This window comes from Pleurodeles waltl, chromosome 3_1 (genome assembly GCF_031143425.1).
Source record: "Pleurodeles waltl isolate 20211129_DDA chromosome 3_1, aPleWal1.hap1.20221129, whole genome shotgun sequence".
In the NCBI taxonomy this organism is placed as follows: Eukaryota; Metazoa; Chordata; class Amphibia; order Caudata; family Salamandridae; genus Pleurodeles; species Pleurodeles waltl.
Window position 1 is genome coordinate 318,853,718 of NC_090440.1, and position 21,491 is coordinate 318,875,208.

At 45.7% G+C, this 21,491-nt stretch overlaps 1 protein-coding gene across 1 annotated transcript in view; it reads right to left on the reverse strand.

Moving 5' to 3' along the window:
- Window positions 1–16,184: 16,184 nt before the first annotated feature.
- Window positions 16,185–21,491, reverse strand: part of LEO1 (LEO1 homolog, Paf1/RNA polymerase II complex component) — a 127,582-nt gene continuing 122,275 nt past the window's right edge. The window contains exons 11-12 of the mRNA XM_069222467.1: window positions 19,445–19,545; window positions 16,185–16,583 (exon numbers count right to left, since the gene is read on the reverse strand). Coding sequence (XP_069078568.1) covers window positions 16,320–16,583; window positions 19,445–19,545 — 365 coding nt within the window. The 3' untranslated portion in view covers window positions 16,185–16,319. The remainder of the gene's footprint in view (window positions 16,584–19,444; window positions 19,546–21,491) is intronic.

A 21,491-nucleotide genomic window follows, 5' to 3' on the forward strand; every position in this document is an offset into this window, starting at 1 on the left:
CCATTGAAGCCTATTCAAAACCTGATGCCTGCTTTGCACACTGCACCTGGCCGCTGAGGTTGTGTTTTGTGTGCCTACTTGTATCCCCCCCCAGTGCTCTACAAACCCCCCCTGGTCTGCCCCCCGAGGATGCAGGTACTTACCTGCTGGCAGACTGGAACCGGAGCACCCCTGTTCTCCATAGGTGGCTATTTGTTTTGGGCACCTATTTGACCTCTACACCTGACCGGCCCTGAGCTGCTGGTGTGGTACCTTTGGGGTTGCCTTGAACCCCCAAAGGTGGACTGCCTATGCCCAGGAACGGAGACTTACCTCACAATCTAACCAATGCTTACCTCCCCCAGGAACTGTCGATTTTTGCAGTGTCTACTTCTAAAATAGCTTATTGCCATTTTAACAAAGACTGTATATGATATTGCTTTAATTCAAAGTTCCTAACTTACCTGTGTGAAGTACCTTGCATTTTATGTATTTACTTCAAATCTTGAACTTGTGGTTCTAAAAATAAATTAAGAAATGATATTTGTCTATATAAAAACCTATTGGGCTGGAGTAAGTCTTTGAGTGTGTGTTCCTCATTTATTGCCTGTGTGTGTACAACAAATGCTTAACACTACCCTCTGATAAGCCTACTGCTCGACCACACTACCACAAAATAGAGCATTAGAATTATCTCATTTTGCCACTATCTTATCTCTAAGGGGAACCCTTGGACTCCGTGCACACTATCTCTTACTTTGAGATAGTATATACAGAGCCAACTTCCTACAACCTGGAACTAGAGGTAGCAAAGGTTGTGAGGCTGACCTATTTTGTAGGGTCTCAAATATGACCAATGTCATCAGTGTTGGAGTGGACATCAGAATGTTTAATTTGTTAGCACCCCTGACCAAAACTTCTTGAAAAGTAGAAATGTAATCCACAGGTGAAATGCGTGGAGGTGGGGCATCTAAGAAGGTCGTTGAATATCTCCCAGTACTTGTAGAGGAGGTCCCAATGGCTTGTCTGGATCGAGACCTTCCTGAATGGTATCAATGGTGTAAGCACAATGACAATGCAGATGAGCACCTTGAACTATGTTGACGGTGTCTAGAGTAGCGACATGAGTGACGGCGAGAACAGGAATGAGATCTGGGTTTTGGCACGGAAGGTAGTGGCATTGGTGCTAGTGAAGCAGGTGTTCCGGGCCTTGGTGCTGTAGGTGGAGCATGCTGTGGAGGAGGAAGCAGAAAGGACGCTGGCAGAGGATAAGCTGGTGCGTCCCGTGATGGGGAGTAGGTGCGAGAGTACTCAGTCTGGCAAACAATAGAACTGTCTCCTTTTTCTGCGTAGTTCCTGAAGCCTGGAGGAGGCTGAAACAGTTATCAACATTGACCGTCCTTGCTCCCTTGAAGTTAATTTACTCTTTGACAGCAGTCGATGCCTGAGTTTGTCTCGATGGAGACTGAGAGTGCCTCAATATCAATCTTGACTGTGCCGTCGATTGATGGTGATGTGTCGATATAGATCGACGGAGAAGTGCCTTTTTTGCTCCTTGGCGTCGATTAATGTCTGTGGGACAACGGTGTTGTCATCGAGGTCGGTACCTGTTGTCTTGTCATCAATCTGTGGTGCTTCCTTGACGACCCATGGGTAGATGGCCAACAACTCAGGCTGTACCTCTTCTTGACGTTCTCAACTTCGATCTGGATCTATGACATTTCAACTTTACTTTTCTCGATTTGTCTTTTGTTCTGTAGATTTGTCTGGATGGGCTGCAGCAGCCTGTATATAATATATACCAGCAGAGCAGTGGGATGAAAAATCCACTAGGTGAGGCAACGCCAGCGTTTGTTACCACATTTGTATATGGGCTTCTGCAGCCCATCCAGACGCATCTACAGACCTCTTTTGTCTGTTGGCAGCAGGAGCCCATAGACAAAGTACTGACTGCAGCCAGATACTGCGCAGACTACTAAACACACCTGCAGAAGAAGAAAAGACAAAATGGGAAAAAGTAAAGTTGATGATGGCGCAGGAGAAGTTCTATGGCGGCAAACAGGGCATAGGTAGGGGTGAAGGACTGGGGAGGGGACAATATGAGAGAGCATCCTCTCAACCCCTCCAGGCACAACATGTTTCCACTGCAACCAGCAAGGACACTGGAAAGCTGATTGCCCCCTCGTAGGTAGGGGACCTAGAGGTAGGAACTGGTGGCGGACACTGGACTAGGGTGGAGAATGGTTTCCCGCCACCCCCGGAAACATACTTTTATGGGTGCATCACGAACAGAGAGTGTCTGATGGCCCCAGTAATATCAGTGGACCAAGAAGGCCCATATGTGGGTGGGACTGTGTTAAGTAAGACTGCCCCCTTTCTGGTTGATACAGGGGTGCCAAAGGTCAATGCTTAAGGCATCGGACATACTGAGTGCACCACAATCAGGAACACAAATATCAGCAGTGGCCATGACAGGACAACGAGTTGATAAATATTTAACACAGCCCCTGAAGTTAGTAAAAGGCCCCATTTCTGTGGACCACCAATTTGATTTCAGCTGATACTGTCCTGTTAATATGATGGGAAGAGACCTGCTGTGCAAGTTGCAGTGCACCATGAGCTGCTCACCCGAAGGGGTATTCCTAGAAAGTAGGACAGATGGAATACTATTAAAGGCATTCATGAGGTGTGGCCCCCAGGGAAAAGAACAGGGAATTCCCCCAGAATTGCAAGACTCCGTTCCTAGCGAGGTCTGGGCACAAAGAGAAAATGATGTGGGAGGGGTACTGGATTACCCCCCCGGTGCAGGTAGCATTACGTACCGGTGCACCGCTGCCACGAGTTCCACATTAAAAGATTTCAAAGGAGGGGGAACAGGGCATAGCCCCAGAAATTTAAGACCTACTGCAGCAAGGGGTACAGAGAGAAATAAGAGACAGCCCCCTGCAACACACCGATCCTCCCGATGAAGGACACAAGAACTCAGCAGACTGAACAAGGTGGTGGTCCCGTCATTTCCAGTGGTTCCAAATCCAGCCACCATCTTGTCCAGCATCCCAATAACAGCTACCCACCTGGACCTTAGCAATGCCTTCTTCTCCATAGGGATTGCCAGTACCTTTTCTCCTTTACATTTGGCAGCAGGAGGTTAGCTTGGGAAAGAATACCTCAAGGGTACTGCAATTCCCCTTCCATCTTTTCTAATGCCCTAAAGACAGATGTAGCACCTCTACAGTTACTCGGAGGATCCACCCTAATAGAGTATACTGATGATCTGCAGTTTGCCTCACGGGCAGCTTATTTTCAAGACACTATAGCACTCCTATGTCACCTAGCAAGGAAGGGCCACAAAGTGTCCCCCAAAAAATGGTAGTTCTTCCAAGAAACGCCACGGTACGCCGTAGGTCATGACTTTTCTCAGGGGGAAACGAAAGCTACTACCAGATAGGATAGAAGTCATTACACAATATCCCACACCACACACGCAGAGGGAGGTGAGGGCTTTTCTTGGAGTAGCAGGCAACTGCAGACATTGGATACCAACTTTTTCTCTCAACGCCCGTTCCAGGAACTCACCCATAAGGAGGTGCCAGACAAGCTCCCCAAAATGTGAGAAAGCTTTCCACACACTGAGAACTCTGCGCAGCACCTGCAGTAGGCCTTCCAGAGTATACTAAGGGCTTTCACTTATTTTGCCATGAGAAAGAGGTTGCTCCCTGGGAGTGTTGCCCCAGAAACACAGCTCCTTTTATTGCCCAGTGGCCTACTACTCTGCCACCCTAGACCCATTGCGGCAGCACTACCACCATGTCTGAGGGTGGTGGCCTCCGCTATTCTGGTGGTAGAACAATCAGAAAATGTGCTGGCACACACCTTGATTTTGCATGTTCCACACACTGCACACAATTGACTACCACAAAAACACAACACCTCACAAACGCCTCCCTTTCCCGATGTGAACTGACATTGTTGGCACCACATAACATTACCAAAAGATCCACCACACTGAACCCCTCCTGCCGACTGAACGTGACCATGATGACCCCTCCACAGACAACTCCTTCCACGACTGCATTCTGGCGGTTGATAGACACACGAACGTGAGACCAGATATCAGAGATACTCCACTCCCAGATGCAGAGGGAGACTTGTTTGTTGATGGGTCATGCATCAGGAACACACTGGAACACTGGAGGCTGCTTATGCTGTGATGGCATTACGATTATGCTTATGCTTTTGGCTCCTTCCAGCCAAAAGGTTGCTGGAAGGAGGAAGACTAACAACTGTAAAAAGTGCCCAGGCAGCTGAATAAGTGGCACGAACGAGGGCTTGCAAGTTGGTGGAAGGAAGATCAGACAATATTTACACAGTCAATACGCTTTTGGAGTAACACATGACTTTGGTCAGTTATGGGCAATGAGTGGATTCCTCACCTCAGCTGGCCAACACATACAGCATGCATCATTGATTGCTGAACTGTTGCAAGCATTGCTCTCACCAAAAAGGATTGCTTTTGTCAAGATGCAGCTTATACATCTGCCAAACACTATGGCCCTTATTATGACATTGGCGACAAATGCCACCTACCGCCATGGCGATGGCCACCAACATACTGTCGCCGTGGCTACCAGCTGCCCACCCGCATTATGACTCTTGACGGAATTCTGCCAGAAGGCTGGCGGAACACCGTTGACGGTCATGGCGGCGACAGCGGTAAGGTGGTGCTGCTGTCAGCAGCAGCGCCACGCCAGCAAAACACCGCATACCGAATCATGACCCATGATACGGCCTGGCGGTGTTTTGCTGGCGGACGCTGCTGCTGACAGCAGCGCCACGTCTAGTCTCCTGCCGGAGGACCCCCTGCAAGCAGGTAAATCAGATTCTCCGACAGAAGACGGGATGGGAAGTGGTATGTGCGTGTGTGAGGGTGTTGTGTGTGTGAGAGAGGTGGGTCTGTTTTTGTATGCGGGTGTGTCGCACTGAATGCGTGCGTGAATGACTGAATACGAGTATACGTGCATGTTGTGTGTTATGAATGCATGTGTGTGACAATGTATGTTGGTGTGTGCTGCGGTGTGTATGAGTGCATGTGTGGGTGGATGTGTGGGTGGATGTGGGTATGCGTGTGTATGAGAGTGTGTGTGGGTGTGTAAATGTGGGGGGGCAGGAGAGGGAGGGGGATGGTGGGGGTGAACTCTGGGAGGGGTAAGGGGGGGGGGGTAGACCCCTATCAATGCCAGGGAAGGAATTCCCTGGCACTGATCGTGCCTACCGCAATGGTTTTCTTGACGGTACGCTTGCCACGAAAACCATGGCGGTAGGCGGGGTCATAATCCTGAGGGTGGGATTGTTACGACTGCCGGGCTGGAGACCGAAGTCTCCAGCCCAATGGCCGTTACAACCCTGACGGCCGCAGTGGTACATTGGCGGTTTGGCTTGAGCCAAACCGCCAATGTCATAATTTGGGAAAAGGTACTGCACCAGCCTGTTGGCAGTACCTTTCACCAAATTACCGCCGACCGCCAGGGTCGTAATGAGGGCCTATATTTCCACAGGAAATGCGTTCATTGATAGGGAAGCCAGGAGAATAGCTCTAAGTGGGTGTGAGTATGAAATAGTGCAGGTGACATCTGCTGCACTGACTAAAGAAGAATGTACATACTTTGATCCCAAATGTGTTCAACAACAGGCTTAGGAACAGGTGTTAAATGAATGGAAAAGAAGAGCTTGTACACAAAACAGGGAGGGAGTTTGGGTAGCCCCAAACTGTGGGATATGCCTACCATCAATGCTGATGCACAGAGAGTTGCAAAGGGCTTGCTAAAAGTACTTATCCCATGGTTCAGGATCCCAGCCCTCCTGAGCTCGGACAATAGACCAGGGCTCATTTCTCGTGCAATTCAGAGGCTCTGCAAAGGGCTGGGGGTTACCCAGAACCTGCATTGTGCATACCACCAAACCGCAGCAGGAGCTGTTGAGAGGAAGAACGGGGTACTTAAGAATAAGATAGGAAAGATATGTGCATTCACTGAATTCTCCTGGATTGATTCCCTGCCATTGCTCGCCATGAGAAGCACCCCCAAAGTGACGTAGTTGAGTCCCCACGTGATACTGTTTGGTCGCCCCATGCACATTCCTGGCCACGCCTTTGGCGCCACTAGCAGTAAAAGATGACCTATTGTTACAGTATTGCAAGAAAATACCAGAGACACTATGTTATCCCCACCACCAGGTACTGCAGGCCTTACCAGAAGAAAAGACACCACCAGAACACGGACTGCAGACAGGTGACTGGGTGTGGGACAAAGCCTACACCAGATGACACTGTCTACAGCCCCGGTGGAAAGGACCCTACCAGGTCCTTCTGACAACAGCTACAGCGGTCAAGTGTGAGTGGCAAACTTCCTGGACCCACAGCTCCCACACCAAAAAGGCGGTGGGACCAACAGATCTGCAATAGCCATCTGTGGTGCCAACAAGAGCTCCGCCACCACCGCCGAGATACAACCCCCAATCCACAAACAAGACAACTGAACACTGGCAGGAATGCTCGTGCTGCACCTTCGCAAAAGCCAAGGGGTGCTAGCAGGTACTGTGGAGGCTCTTCATAGGGCTGCTCATGCTGCACACCTTTGAAAACACATCGTGCAAGAGGGACCTGGATAAATTTGTTTGCAGATGTACCAGAATGGGCATTATGTGCTAGATAACCTTTGATACCACATTCCAGGGTGCCACAGAGGGAGAAATAATTGAACACCACATACTGATTTGAAGATATTGGGATCAATTCTAATGGACAGACAGACTATAATACTGACAAGGGAACCTCTTCCTGTCTCTGACTTCATCTCACCATCGGCAAGCACAAAGCCTAAAGAAAGGAAGGACGAGAGGAAATGGCCTGCAGTGCTGACTGCTATCTGTACCCCGTTCCAGGAATAATATTGACAATTATATTGATAATGTTTGCAGACAAAATGTACATACCATTTTTGGATGCTCACTATTGTATCAATCGGAAAGAGTCAGGGACATTAGGAGAAGTGGGAAATAGGGGACAGGTACCGTGGAGTGAGAATAGGGAAATATACGCTGAGAACACATTGGTGCCATTGGTAAAGATGTATGTAGAGGCAGCAAATGTATCAGACTGCTATGTATGCACCCACTGGCCCTTGCACTTTCAAAACACCATCAATTACACGGATATTCCTCTCAGCAAATACGTAGGCTGTAGCATGGTAAACAGTCTTAACACACCTGTTAAGTCTAGCAAGAATACCTATGGAAGGGGCAGGCCCCGAAATGGCACATCATGTGGAAAACTGACCCCTCAGATAGAGGATCAGTTAATTGTGGCCCAACTTCAGGGGACTAGAGAACTGGACAAGGATATAATGATAGTACAAGAGGATGGACAGGCACCAGGTGACAGGACTGCAGGAAGTGTGGGAATCCCATTCCTAAGAATAGGCAGACAGAGGTACACAGAGGGGTCTCCCGGTTAAGGAGGTTGCCAAGGAGCACCAACAGTACCTGTGCCCCATGATTAAGTTCCTTAGGCATTCCGACGACCACTGTAAGACGGGAACTACTGATGCCAATGTTAATATAAATGTGGGCACCAGCGATTGCCTCAGTTATACCAACTTAGATCAAATTAGGGATGGCCCACAGTGGGCCTACCAGGGCCCGGGGGGGGTTCTCAATATGTGAAAATTCTGCATACTTAAGACTACTGGCCAGATGGTGCGGCATCTACTACCCAGCCTTAGTATTACAACGCATAACACGTGACAAATTTGCCACGGATAAGTGACTTAGCCCGTGGGAGAACGCATAGGAGGGTCCCTTTTTGGATAGATAAGGCCATAGCAATTATGGAAGTGACAGTGCCACCACTGGGACTATGCATCCTGAATTTAAAACATACCAACTAGCAGGATTGGTGGAGAAAATGGAGGGCTCCACAGCAACAGCTCTGGGAAATATTACAGAGGAGCTGACTGAAATGAGAGTTGCCGTGATTCAGAATAGAATGGTGTTAAGACATCATTCTAGCAAAGGATGGTGGGGTATGTCATGTGATCCATCAGGACTGCTGGGTGTATATATACCTGATAACGGTGGTAGCATAAATAAGGCCACAGGAAACATAAAGAAGGTCCAAAGGATGTGCATGTCTCAACAGACCTTGGTGAAATTTGGAGAACACTACGAGCATGGTTCGGCAATTGGGGTTCATGGTTCAAAGAGGCGCTAGTAATAGGAAGAGTGGCACTGATAATGTGTGTACTGATACGAGTGTGCCACACCTGCTACAAGGTAGGGCTAGAAAGAGGCTGTAGGGAGACTGCTGCATATCATCAACACCCGCATAAAGGAGATGCCCCAAAGGAAGCAGTCACCCCATAGCCAACATTTCTATAAGAACAAGTGTAGGTTGTCACTGAGTATCAGGGTAAAATGAAATTCCACATTCCGCCCTCTGAGTCCATTTGGAATTGCATTTTACCTTAAGTCCATTTTGGGCCTGCTACGCCCTGTGATACTCTATGATAACAAGGCGTGTTTGTTGAACAGCTCATGACCTAGGTGAACTTTGTTTATGTTCTTTTTTGTTTGCTGGTAACTCATTATGATACTCTATGATAACAAGGCGTGTTTGTTGAACAGCTCATGACCTAGGTGAACTTTGTTTATGTTCTTTTTTGTTTGCTGGTAACTCATTATGATGCAAGGCTTGCTATCAAGACAGCTCTCATGAAATATCATTGCACGGTAGCTAAAGCAATAAGTATGAAGAACTGTACTATCCAGCGTACATGCTGTCTATGTTAAATGGAAAGTTCCCCTTGCAATTTGAGACACGTAGGCTATATTCTGTAACTTTTTTCTGTACTGTACCTTACCTAATTTCGTGCGCTATAATATGTAATACCTTCTGCAATGTTCGAGAAATGATCAGATGCTAATGTTGAGAATTAATGAGACGCATGAACACTATGTAGGAAGCTGGCCTGGTGTGTGTGGTGGGTAGCCAAGGTACTTGTACCTTATACCAGGTCCAGGTATCCCCTCTTAGTGAAGTGTAGGCAGTGTCTAGAAGCCAGGCTCTCTAGAGCTAACTGTGGATGAGCAGCCAAGGTTTATCTAGGAGACATGCAAACCCATTGTAGTCACACAGCACTTACACACATGAAAGAAAACACTCAGTTGTACAAAAATAAAGGTACTTTATTTTTGGTCCCACAATACCACAAAATAATAGAAGGGCAACCCTCCAATAGGCGGTAAGTAATACACTAATGATATACACTAATAAACAGTAGTAGGCATGGAAAAGGTTAGAAAACACTGCAAATATAGATAACCAATAGTGACCTTTGGGGGAGCCCAAACCATAAACAAAAAAACTGAATGCGAACAGAGGATCCCCACCTAGGTAAGTGAAATGTGTAGAGGAGGGCTGGGAGTACCAGAAAAACACAGAGGTAAGTAACACAGTATCCCCCAGCGACCAGGAAAACAGGAGTAAGTCACTGGAATTTCCCCAAACCACCCAAAAGGAAGGAAAAAAGAAAAGAAGACACCCAGACAAGCCTGTAAGAAACCAGTGGTGGATTCCTGGAGAGGAAGACCTGTGGAGAGAGGGGACCAAGTCCAAGAGTCACAGTGGAGTCCAGGGGGATTAGGAGCTACAACCCACCCAGCTGTACTTGCAGGAGTTGGTTGACAGTGATGAAGATCAGGTCAGCACTGCAGCCCTGGAGCCGGAGAAGAGTTCCTGAGAGATGCAGAAGGTGTCCCATGCTGGAATGAAAATTGCAGCAGGGTGTCGGTGCAGGAATTCCACCAACAACCCTTGGGAAAGGCAAATTCGCAGTTAGTGGAAAAGTGGTGCTGCAGAGGGCCAACCACGAGGACTCAACCCAGAAGGGGAAGTCAGAGGGGACCCTCAGCGAAAGAAAGCCCACAGGACGGGGACACAGACGCTGCAGAAGAGCCCACGCAGCACAACTGAAGGGTCCCACGCCGCAGGAGAACCATGCAGAGGGCTGTGCTTCGCAGGAAGGAGTGCTGGGGGATGAAGCTACACACAGCCTGAAGATCCCTTGGAGGAGATACAAACAATCCTTGGCAGCTGCAAGAGATGAGGTGCATGGGGGTACTGTTCTGCATGGGAAGGCAAGGGCTTACCTCCACCAAAGTTGGACAGCTGGCAGAGAAAACCAAGAGGACTACACCAGACCACCCCCTGTGATGCAGGCTCCACACAGCTCAGGATGAGAGGAGATCCACGCAGCCGATCAACGTTGCAGTAGGTGCCTGCGGATGCAGGGGAGTCACTCCTTCACTCCAAGGGAGATTCCTTCTTGCTGCAGACTGAAGACTTGCCGCCCTCAGAGGATTCACAGTTGGAGAACTTTTGCAGCGGCTGGAAGGAGCTGGAGAAACAATGTTGCAAAGCAGAGTTGTTGCTGTAGCTGCAGATTGTAGGTTTCTGTGCAGTCCATTTGCGGTTCGAGTGGCCAAAGGTCTAAGTAAATGCTGCAGAGGAGTCCTACTGGAGTCTTGCATGTTAAATCTGAGGACCCACCCAAGAGACAGACCCTAAATAGCCCTGAAAGGAGGATTGGTCACCTAGCCAGGGGACCACTTACCTGAAAGGGGGATTGGTCACATAGCCAGGGGACCGCCTATCAGGAGGGGCTCTGACATCACCTGCCTGGCCACTCAGATGCTCCCAGAGGTCCCTGCCAACCTTGAATTCAAAACGGCAGAACCCAGGGACCCACGGGAGGAGCTCTGGACACCACCCTTGGTGGTGAACAGGGAAGTTGTCACTTCCCTTTCCATTGTCCAGTTTTGCACCAGAGCAGGGACTGGAGGTCACTGAACTGGTGTAGACTGGTTTAAGCATGGAAGGCACCAAATGTACACTTCAAATCATACCAGTGGCTTGAGGACGCTGCCACGCCCAAGCCATGTAACACCTATTTCCAAAGGGAGAGGGTGTTACCCCCTCTCCCAAAGGAAATGCTTTGTTTTGCCTTCCTGGGCTTGAGCTGTTCAAGAAGCAGGCGGGCAGAAGCCTGTCTGAGGATGGGGAGCAGCGTCAGCTGCCTGGAAAACGTGGAAGACTGGTAGGAGCAAAGCTGGGGGTCCTTTAAGGAGCCACCCAATTGCATGGAATCATACTTCCAATACTGGCAACAGTATTAGGGTAAGATTCCGACATGTTTGATACCAAACATGCCTAGGTTCGGAGTTACCATTATGTAGCTAGACATAGGTAGTGACCTATGTCCAGTACACACATAAAATGGCATCCCTGCACTCATGAAGTCCATGACAATGGCACTGAAGTTCGTGGGGGCACCTCTCCTTAGTGCAGGGGTGCCCTCACACACAGGTACTTGCAACCTGCCCTCTGGGCTAGGAGGGCCTGAAATAGGGGTGACTTATAATGATCTGGTGCAGTGACCTATGGTGAAAAGGGGTGCATGCACCCTTTTCACACGGGCTGCAATGGCAGGCCTGCAGAACACATTGCATGGGCTCCCCATGGGTGGCATCATACATGCTGAGCCTAAGGGGATCACCTGGTACCCCAATGCCCTGGGTACCTGTGTACCACATACTAGGGACTTACATGGGGGCACCAGTATACCAAATGTGGGGTGGAAATGGTACAAGTTACCAAGTTAGAAGCGAGAGAGCATAATCACTGAGGTGCTGGTTAGTAGGATCCCAGTGAACACAGTCAAACACACTGACAACAGGCAAAAAATGGGGGTAACCATGCCAAGAAAGAGGGTACTTTCCTACACACACCTTGTGGCTTGCAAAAATAAAAGATCATGTATGACTTCCTTAAATTGGACTACTTGGACTTGGCTTCTCAAGCCAGTGGTCTCTGTGCAAATATATTTCTTTATGCTTAAAGGACTGGTTGGTGTGGCAGCCATATTAAATCTCCACGTACAGAAAGATGTCTTGTGTATGGACATAACCGCTCTCAGCAGTGACTTTTGGCTTTAAAACTGGTACAGATCAGTCAAATACCTAAGGTGTGAGCTGCCCATTAATTTCTGGTGTGTGTGATGACTAAAATCATGAGAACTGTGATAAGCTTTGCATCCCCAGAAAAGATTTTGGAAGGTCAAACTTGAAGACATTTATTGAGAAAAATGCCAGATAAATACCACAAATTGTGGATTCTGGTGTGATAAGCAGCAAAATAAGTTACTATTATCAGGGAAAAAACTTGTAATTTGATGGTATTCAGGCAGCCGATAAATTTGGACTCTGTTGAGTCAGGTTTTATTGCTGTGATATTTATATCACACAAGGTATCTAACCACCATATTCTGCCTCTTACTGACCAGGCGTGGGCATACAGAGCAACATAAAGTGACTGGCTGGATGTTGCAGCGCAGGAGGATGAGTTAAAGGATTGATATCCCTGCTGGTGCGAACAATTTTGGCTGTTGCTACGCCCTCAACAGGCCTGGGTCGATTGCTGTAGTACAGGTTGGGAAGGCTGGCATAGTCTTTAAGCCAGCCACCTGAAGTAGCTCCTAAACATCTGGTATGGGTATGGTAGTTGTATGGCAGCCATATCTCGAGAATCTAGCTATGGTTTGATGACAGTTATTAAGTTCCTGGTTTGTCAGGATCAGTGTGGATTCGTGCCCAGAAGATCCACAAAACATAATACACACAGGTTCCATAACACATTGGTGCTTGTCAATAGAGTGCAGGGTCCACTAGCACTTCTAATGGTGGACTTTGAAAAGGCCTCTGCTTTTGTGGCCTGGGACTACCTTTTAATGCTCCTCCATAAGGCTATCTTCGGGGGTGTCTATCTCAACTATGTTCCCCTGCTGTATACTGACTTGTGGGATAGGGTCGGGCTCAACTGAGAGATCTCAGAGGATTTTCCCGTTCAGAGAGGGACGAGACAGGAGTCCTCTTCCCCCCTTTTGTTTGCATTGGTCATTGAGCCTCTTGCGGAGTGGCTTCGTATAGATGTCCTAGTGGGGGGGCAACCAAGGTCTCTGACAGGTGTCTTTGTATGCAGACGATCTTTTCATCTTCCTTCGTAGTCCACCAGACTCTGGTACTAGACTCCTTCAAATACTATGTATCTTTGGTAAATATGCTGGCCTTAGGATACAACCAACTAAACAGTGGTCAACTTGATATGAATCAAGCCAAGGGATTTGTAGTGAGCCTCCTCACTGCAGATTTTAACAACTGGCTTCAAATACTTGGGGTTGTAACTCACCAGCAAGTAGCACACAGGGCGGGATTGTAATATCCTAAACTAAGTACCCAAAATACAGAGTGATATTTATTTCTGGTGCCCTTTCTTAGTCACTTATAGGTAGGCCGGGCATCTTCAAGACTGTGTGGCATTACCGTGACACTTATCAACTCCAACACTACCCATTCAAGATCCCCAGATCATATGTATTAACTTCCTAGTTACTGCCTTGGTCTAGGAGGTAGGGCACAAAGTATTGCCATAAGCAAATGTTGTACATTAACAATGGATGGTGTTTTGATAAGATCTCCCCTCTGACTGCCTACAATGTGGGGGAAACACTGGAGAATTCTTTCACACTGCCTGATCTTGCCCAGCGATACAGCAATTTTGGAGTGAGGTACTGACTACCCTTGGAGGTAAGTTGGGGCCCAAAAACCAGCTCACCCTGCATATCACGGTTGATTTATATTCGAACAAGGCTGCCATGCTACTCATAGGCTATTGGTCTTTAAGAGGAAAAATGCAAGGGAGTGGAGTGGCAACTTTTCTCCACCACACAGGGTTAGATCTTTGAATGACCCTGGAGTTAGCAACGCATGATACCAAAGCTTGCCCAAATAAACATACCAAAATCTGGGCTAACTGGCAGGCCCACAGGGGTCTAAGCATTAAACCTATCAGAAGACAAGCTACTCATGATTACAAAGACCAGGAGGAACGAATGCCTGTTTAGGATTGTAGTCATAATATTACATGGTGCTTATCTTTGTGTTGCTACATGATACACCAGAGCTACGATGTAATCTGCTTAATATGTTACAGAAGGCTGAGTTAGCCTTAGGAAAAAACAGCCACGTATGTTGATTTGTTGCTAAATACCAACAAAATTGTTTTATTAAAAAATAATCTAGCTATGGTGTGACTATCTTTAAATTGTTCCAGCGCTGAAACTGACTTTTCCCCTAAAAGCCTGGTACCATCAAACTACATGTCCATCACAAGTATACTTGCACATTCCCTGAAAACCTGGTTCATCTCATCCGAGTGTGCAATCTGAGCACAACACCAGTACAAACAGCTCTCCCTATACAATCAGTAGTGTCCAGCACAGCTTGTAGCAAATACCTTAGAGCATCCGGACCATCATTTATAGAGAGACCCTGGAGGTCCTTAGAGATACCTGGCAAAATCTAGCTGAACTTACCTTACAATGCATGGGTGTACCTCCATAGGAGAGAAATTGATCAGAGGGCTAAACTAGTCAAAGAACACAATCTCTTTCCAATTACATTCATTCTTTTTGGAGAATATCCAAGGAAATTCTCAACATCTGTAGGATTGGTAAAAAAGGAATTTTGATTGAACTTACTTAGCTAAGGTAGTGACAGCAGGTTTTCTGGTGTAGGGTGTTTGGTTAGGAAATCCAGGTCACTGGAAGCTAGTCGGTCACCTAGACGTAGGTAAACTGACTGAATTGCATGAGCATGGCTTGGACCATGTCACCATAAGGGAATCAATAACAGCTTTATTGAAAGGCAGTAATAAGCTCAGATGAAGCTAGCCATGGCTGAAGAATCCCAATCAACAAATGTCTGTCTCAACAGTGGGCAGTTGTAAATATAGAATCTCAGAGCTACCCCCAAACTACCACTGCAAAGGAAACACTTTCTTCCTTTGGTGATCTGTGTGGCACATTTAGCTCTGTTTCTGGATGTGTGCCTAGCCCAATGCAAGGCACCACCAGTGGAATAAGGGGGAAGGAAGTTGTTCCCCTCCTTATCTTCATCAGTGTTCCAAGAGACATTAGATACATAATGCCTTGGATCAGAGACAGATCTAAGGAAAACCTCAAGCCTCTGGCAATACTGGTGTTGCCATAAAGGTCTTGATTAGTTTCAGGTTACATATCAACTGTTTGCACCTTTATGATCTTGTAGCAAATCAGGGTCGTCGAGTGGGCCAATATTGTTTCAGGGTCGGAGATTGGTGCTGGGGCCAGATCTTGAGCTGGCGCGACACTGAAGGAACCAAAGTTGCAGAGCGTAGGACCAAAGTTGGTGTATGCCCAGAAGCAGGTCTCAAGGGGGCAGTCGTTGATTTAAGACCAATTTCACATGGGCTTTTCGTAAGAACAGCTGTGAAACTGGGACTGGGACTGCGACTTGGAGCAGTGTTTTGACCACTACTGCTTCTTATATTTAGTGGTCTAGAGCTAAACCTCCCACTCCTGAATCACCTTTGGGTGCAGAAGTTTACACGACTTGGACAGTGGCCACAGCCTAAGCACTGCAACCATATTTCACGAAGGTAAATGAAAGCCATCTGCTTCCTTCGGTCTCAGCATGGCCTGAATCCAAAGTTTTTGGTTGAGACATCGTTCCATAGCACACCTTACTAAAAATTTGGAAGTCATCGGAGATCAATAGATTGAGAGTGCAGTGCTCTAGATCCATGCCAAAAAGCACAAAACAAGAGGCAGAGATATCACCATGCAGGGGTGGTGCTTATATGCGGCTCCACTCTGTCACTTCCACAGTGGTGCGGAGTCACCAACAAGCAACATGGCACTTATTAGTGAGAGGGAGTATTGCAGAGAAAAATCTTCTGATTCTGTCTGGCACCTACGGAAATTGTTAAGGTGAGGAATCTGCAGTTAGCATTCTTCATCAGAAGAAAACTGCAGTATTGACAGACATCACAGTGTAAAACCTTTACACTGCTGTGGGATTCTCTGATTGTCCAAGAAGTAGGCCAGAGTCCACTCAGCTCTAGAAATCTAGTACAATGAGTAAGCCACCATCTTCTAGCCAAAGCAGAAAAAAAAAATGTGTCACCACCATTAGCAATGTTATATTGTACGGAGTGGCAGGAAAAGCCAATTCTTGAATATTAAACCAAGCAGAGTCCCTAAACAAAGGAAAACCAATAGAAAAAAATGTTAAGTTTATTGTTGACAGACAAAACTTTAAATTGTGTACCAATTCAAGTTATTTCTTATCAACATATTTTAACTAAGTGTACTTACATCAAACTGTACAGATTTAAGAATATAATTTATAATTTACAATTCATCATCATCATCCTCATCAGAGTCCTTTGTTTCCTCTTTGGTGGTCTCATCTGCCTCATCCAGATCCTCCCCCGCCTCTTCCTCTGCCTCTGCCTCTGCCTCATCCCGTTCATCTGCCTCCTCTGGTTCCGCCTCACCATCCTCTGCTTCATCTGCTTCATCATCCTCCTCATCACTAATCACATATTTCTTCTGCTTTTTATTTGCTTTGTCCTCATCCTCGGCTTTTCTCTTTCCAGAAGAGGGTTCTCCTTCCTGCAACAAAGAATACAATTGCAGAATTGTTTTTCCAATGAAACATCAATTACTTCTAATGAAAAGAGAACAGTGACAGTTTTTACGTTCCCAGAACTGGAGGAGTCATTTGTTACACATTTTTCATCACTGCCGTCCAAAATGCCCAGATAAAGCAAAACTATTAGAGTTGTAGCTGGTTCTTTGAAGAAATCTCTAAAGTACAATATATGTGTCAATCCCTTATCTTTGGTTGGAGTAAGCTACAAAGCCAGTTCAACCACCGTTTAATATTTATTAGAAATCTTATTCAATGGGGAAGATAGATTTGTGATGAACATATAGGAAAAGTAACTTTTAAAAAGTTATAGTTTCCCTGCCTGACGTCCCTGCAGGCTACTTAGCATTAGCCTGCCCTGGACTACGAAGTGGACACCAAGGGTCAGTTGACTGAAAGAGGCCTTTAATGTAGAGTGACCAATTATAGCTGGAATATAACTGTAGACTGGTAGCCTCTGCTGAAGTGGGGGCTGGTCCTTAAGTGATGCTGCTGAAGTCCTCAGAGTATTAGAAGTAGCTACGAGGAGCTGTCACAGAAAATCTCAAACGTTAGGACTTCCAAGACCTCCAGAGCTTCAGCAAGACCTAGCTTCAAAGGTGTCCAATTTTGGACGGAATTTGCCGAATACAGCTGAAGACTTGCCCTGCTGGATTTTGAACTAAAAAAAAAAAAAAAAAAAAAAAAAAAAAAAAAAAAAAGAGGAGGCCATAGGTTAAAATCTAGGCCGGGCTTACAAGCAAAAAGTATCCATCTGACGAGAGAACATAGGCGGCAGCAAACGTTTCATTTTCTCACTTAGAGCTCTTCCCACCAAAACCAACAGCTTCTGCAGGAACTAGTCCACTAGCTATTGGGTTATGAAGGGATTTCTTCTGATATACCTTTCAACCTTGTTCTGCTGGACAATTTCTACTTCCTTAAAATAGTTTAGGGGCCCGATTTAGATCTTGGCAGAGGGGAATACTCAATCACAAATGTGACGGAAACCCTGTCTGCCAATGGATCCCATTATATCCTGGGGAGAGTGCAATAAGGAGGACATGATATCCGTCACATTTGTGACTGAGCATTCCACCTGCTAAGATCAAAATCGGGCCCAAAGTCATTTGATCAAGACAACATACTTGGTGTATCTGACCTCTACTTCAAAGTGGTCAGCCTGAAGTGGCGCCTAGATCACGGACTACAGCTAAGAGGTAGTTCTGGTTGCAGCTTTACCTTTTCTTGGCACCTTTTACCACAAAACTATAAAACTTCCTTTCTCCAGGCCAAAACTGAATTTTAGTCATTTTGATATCATTTTTTCTTAGTATATTATTCTTAATTGTTATTTTATTTTTTATTTGTGGTATATTTATTGTCTTGAAATTGACTTTGTGACTGTTTTAATGTTTCTAAATACCTTGTACATTTTCCTAAGGAAAGCCTGTCTGCTCAGTGTCATAGCTACAAGTAGCTGAGCACATGTTTAAGTTACTGAAACTATGTTTGACCTGACAGTATCTTCTGACTTATTAACTGGGCAGGACTCATATCCTCCCCAACCTATAAGCCATTTTTGTACAGCTTGGCAAATAAATAGCTAGAGTATTCTTATAGTCACATACCCAACAAAATACCTGATGACATGTATGTATGATGTAGGGACTTTATTAGATGAGTAAATTACTAAAGTAGGGATGTCTGATGTAACATGTTCTAGTTATTTCTAATATTCACTTTTGTAGAGGGTACGTTACGGATACATACTCTTGGGACATCTACCTAGATGTGCCCACCTGACCTCCACAAAGTAGGGGTCACAAAAGATCATGTCTAACAAAACATCACAAGTGAATTGTACAGAGAACACTTAGATTGGGTATTATCAGGCACTAGGGTGTATTTTCTTCTTAGCTGATACAAACAGTCTCATTTAGGAAAGGGTGAAAACTGGTCTAGCATCAAAACTCAGCATTCCTCTGCATTCCAAGTTTCAATTAGAGAGCAGAAGAAGATAAAAGACCAAATGGAGGATCCACTGTTGGATCCACCATTGGGCTGTGGTGAAGTAGCTGAAAACTGGACCGGCCATCAGATATAGTTAGCAAACTAGCTTCCATTTTAAATTTTCTGTTTAAGATTGACATGTAAGGCATAAGAGTCAAGGGGGAACCCAAATTCCTATGTGGCATAGTCAAGCTGACATTGGTAGGACAGCTGCCACAGACATTGCCACACTGCTCAGCCCGCCCCCCCACGCCCGTTACCCTCCAACTGTACTCTATGCTTAACAATGATAAACCATAGGAAAAGAGCCAATTAGGAATTGTGGTGTGTTCTAAGGTGAATGGGGGACTATTTTCTCATACATAGGCCTGCTGGCCTAAGTGGCAGCGGACTGCTCACAAACTGAACGGCCGTGATATCGCATGTCTGAACTCTATGCTATTGACGCTCAGTGGAGAGTGCAGAAATTGAGCAGCCACGCTGCCATATTCTATTCACCTGATTTCGTCAGTTCATTTCCTCTTTTGTAAAACACAGTGGACAATGAAGAGGGTACACATTTGTGTGACATGAGGCCTCAAACATGCACATTCTGACTTCATGCGTATGCTGTACGCTAGAATAACTGGTGGACCTCCCAAGGGTGTATAGCTGGTGAAGGCCCAATCTGTAAACACTATGGCAGCGAAGCTGTGCATAGGTGCAAAGAGAATGTGAATATTTACTGCACATATTAAGTTTTCAAAACAACTTTTGACACAAAGGCTATGTGAATTAAATAATTTTAACTACACAAAGTAAAAAAAAATAGAAAGAATGCTCCGATACTCACATCCTCATCACTATTGATTTTCTTTGCTTTAAGAAGCCTTTGAGTTTTGTCGTCGTCTGAGCCTTCATCGCTGTCAGAAGAATAAATTCTTGCACGTTCCTCTGAAGAAGAGAAAGAGCAATTAAGCAATAATCTAGGTAACAGGGAAACAGGGGATCAGACTGAATGACACTTATTCTCAATGCAATGAAGCCAGTTCCAAGGAGAGACCGACTGAAAATCATTAAATAGACAGGCTCCTACCAGGTCTACAATGAAAGAAATCTCGCGGGCAGAGGGCATGCTACCCTCTCCATTGCACTGCGCCACGTCAGAACCCACCCCGTTACAAGATGGTCGAATCTGCAATGTAATCTTGGGATTTCTTAGCCTGTGGGTGTGCATTTCAGCCCAATCTTTTTCAACCAGATCTCGCTAGACCGATTGGTTTCTGCTTAATGACTACATCTTGACATTGTTACCTGTTGCCTTAAGACATTCTTCAGCTATGCCCTATTGCGTAATGGAAGTGGTTTGTAATTAAATCACCAGATGCTGCTAATTTGCATTCTATAATGTTCGATATGAAGTGAGTGTCCAATGTAAAAAAAAAAAAAAAAAGGTATCTTTGTTAATTAGGCGGCACGACAAGAAACAGTGGAAAAGGCCACACAAGATGATAAAGACGACTAGAACAAAGAAGACAAAAAGTCCAGGAGACAGAGGAGATACAAGATCAGATAAAAATAGCCTATTGAGGGTGGGTTATGAAACCAGGACGAGAGGCTAGTTAGAGAAGATTTACTGACAGCAGTACTTACAAGACAGAAAGAATACAAAGAGTGCAATATCCGTCATTGCCACGTGTCAACTAACAATAAAACACGAGTTTAAGAAAGTATAAAACGGCCCACTCTATTATGTTATCGCGAGTCTCCCTCTAGTGGTTTTTGGCAGAACTTCAGGACAAGATTTATTTGGATACACACTCGGTCAAAAATATTTGATGATAACATTTGCTACTTTTGCGTCGTAAAGAACTAATCTTAACCATTTAGTCGAACGAGTTAAGCGTCCGGACCATGATTTAGGTGCATCCAGAAGTTACAGAACAATGCAAAACATGACCACGCCCAAAACGCAGGGTTGCTTCCGATTTTGAAAAAAAAAAAAAAAGAAAGAAAAAAAGGCGAAATCGTTGGCTTACTTCACAGCTGATGGTTTTAGAAAAGGCACACCAAATATAACCTATACGTACAAAATCTATAGCAGACATCACTTTTGTGACGTTAGACAGAGCTGACTGCTGCAAATCCTTTGTCTCTTGGATCTGGAGGAACGCTGAGTGACAGCTGGGGATGTGACAGAAACCCAATATCGGACAAGGTGCAATGAGAGGGGCGAGTAGGCTTTGAATAGGTGCTGAGAAAGTGAATCCTTGTGGACTCATTCCGTTCACAGTAAGGTGTTAAACTATTAGGGTCCTAACTTTTAGAAAGGATAGGATTCAGATTAACACATTACCAATTGGTTCTGCCGGGTTTAGAACAATGCTGGATGCACCACCTAAGCCACAAAATAAAAGCGAAGAAAATGTAGGGACGAAAGGAGACCAATAGACAGTAGCCATGGGAAGTGGACGAGAGGGCAAAGACAGGGTGTGGTAGGACAGCGATGTGTGGGGGGGAAAGCAGCACAAAGGACGGAGAATAAACACACACATGCACTCAGATGAGGTGCTAAAAGAAAAAAGTTGTTCCTGAATGCGAACAGTGAGGTCATGGCATCAACAGGATGGAAAAAATACCCTATTCCCCAGGGGAAGAAAAAATACAAAAAGGAGAATGAAAGCCATGGATTAAAATGCCAGCAAATGTGATTAATAAGAAAACCAATTAATTGTAAGCAATGTGAAAACCCAAATCTCACTGTAACAGTACTAGAAGTCTGTAAGTAGTGTGAAGACTCAAATCTCACTATAACAGTACAGTCCACAATGGGTGCTCGACAACAGAAGAAAAGATAGTATGTGGGCACACAAAAGTTATTTATAGATGACAGCTAAAAC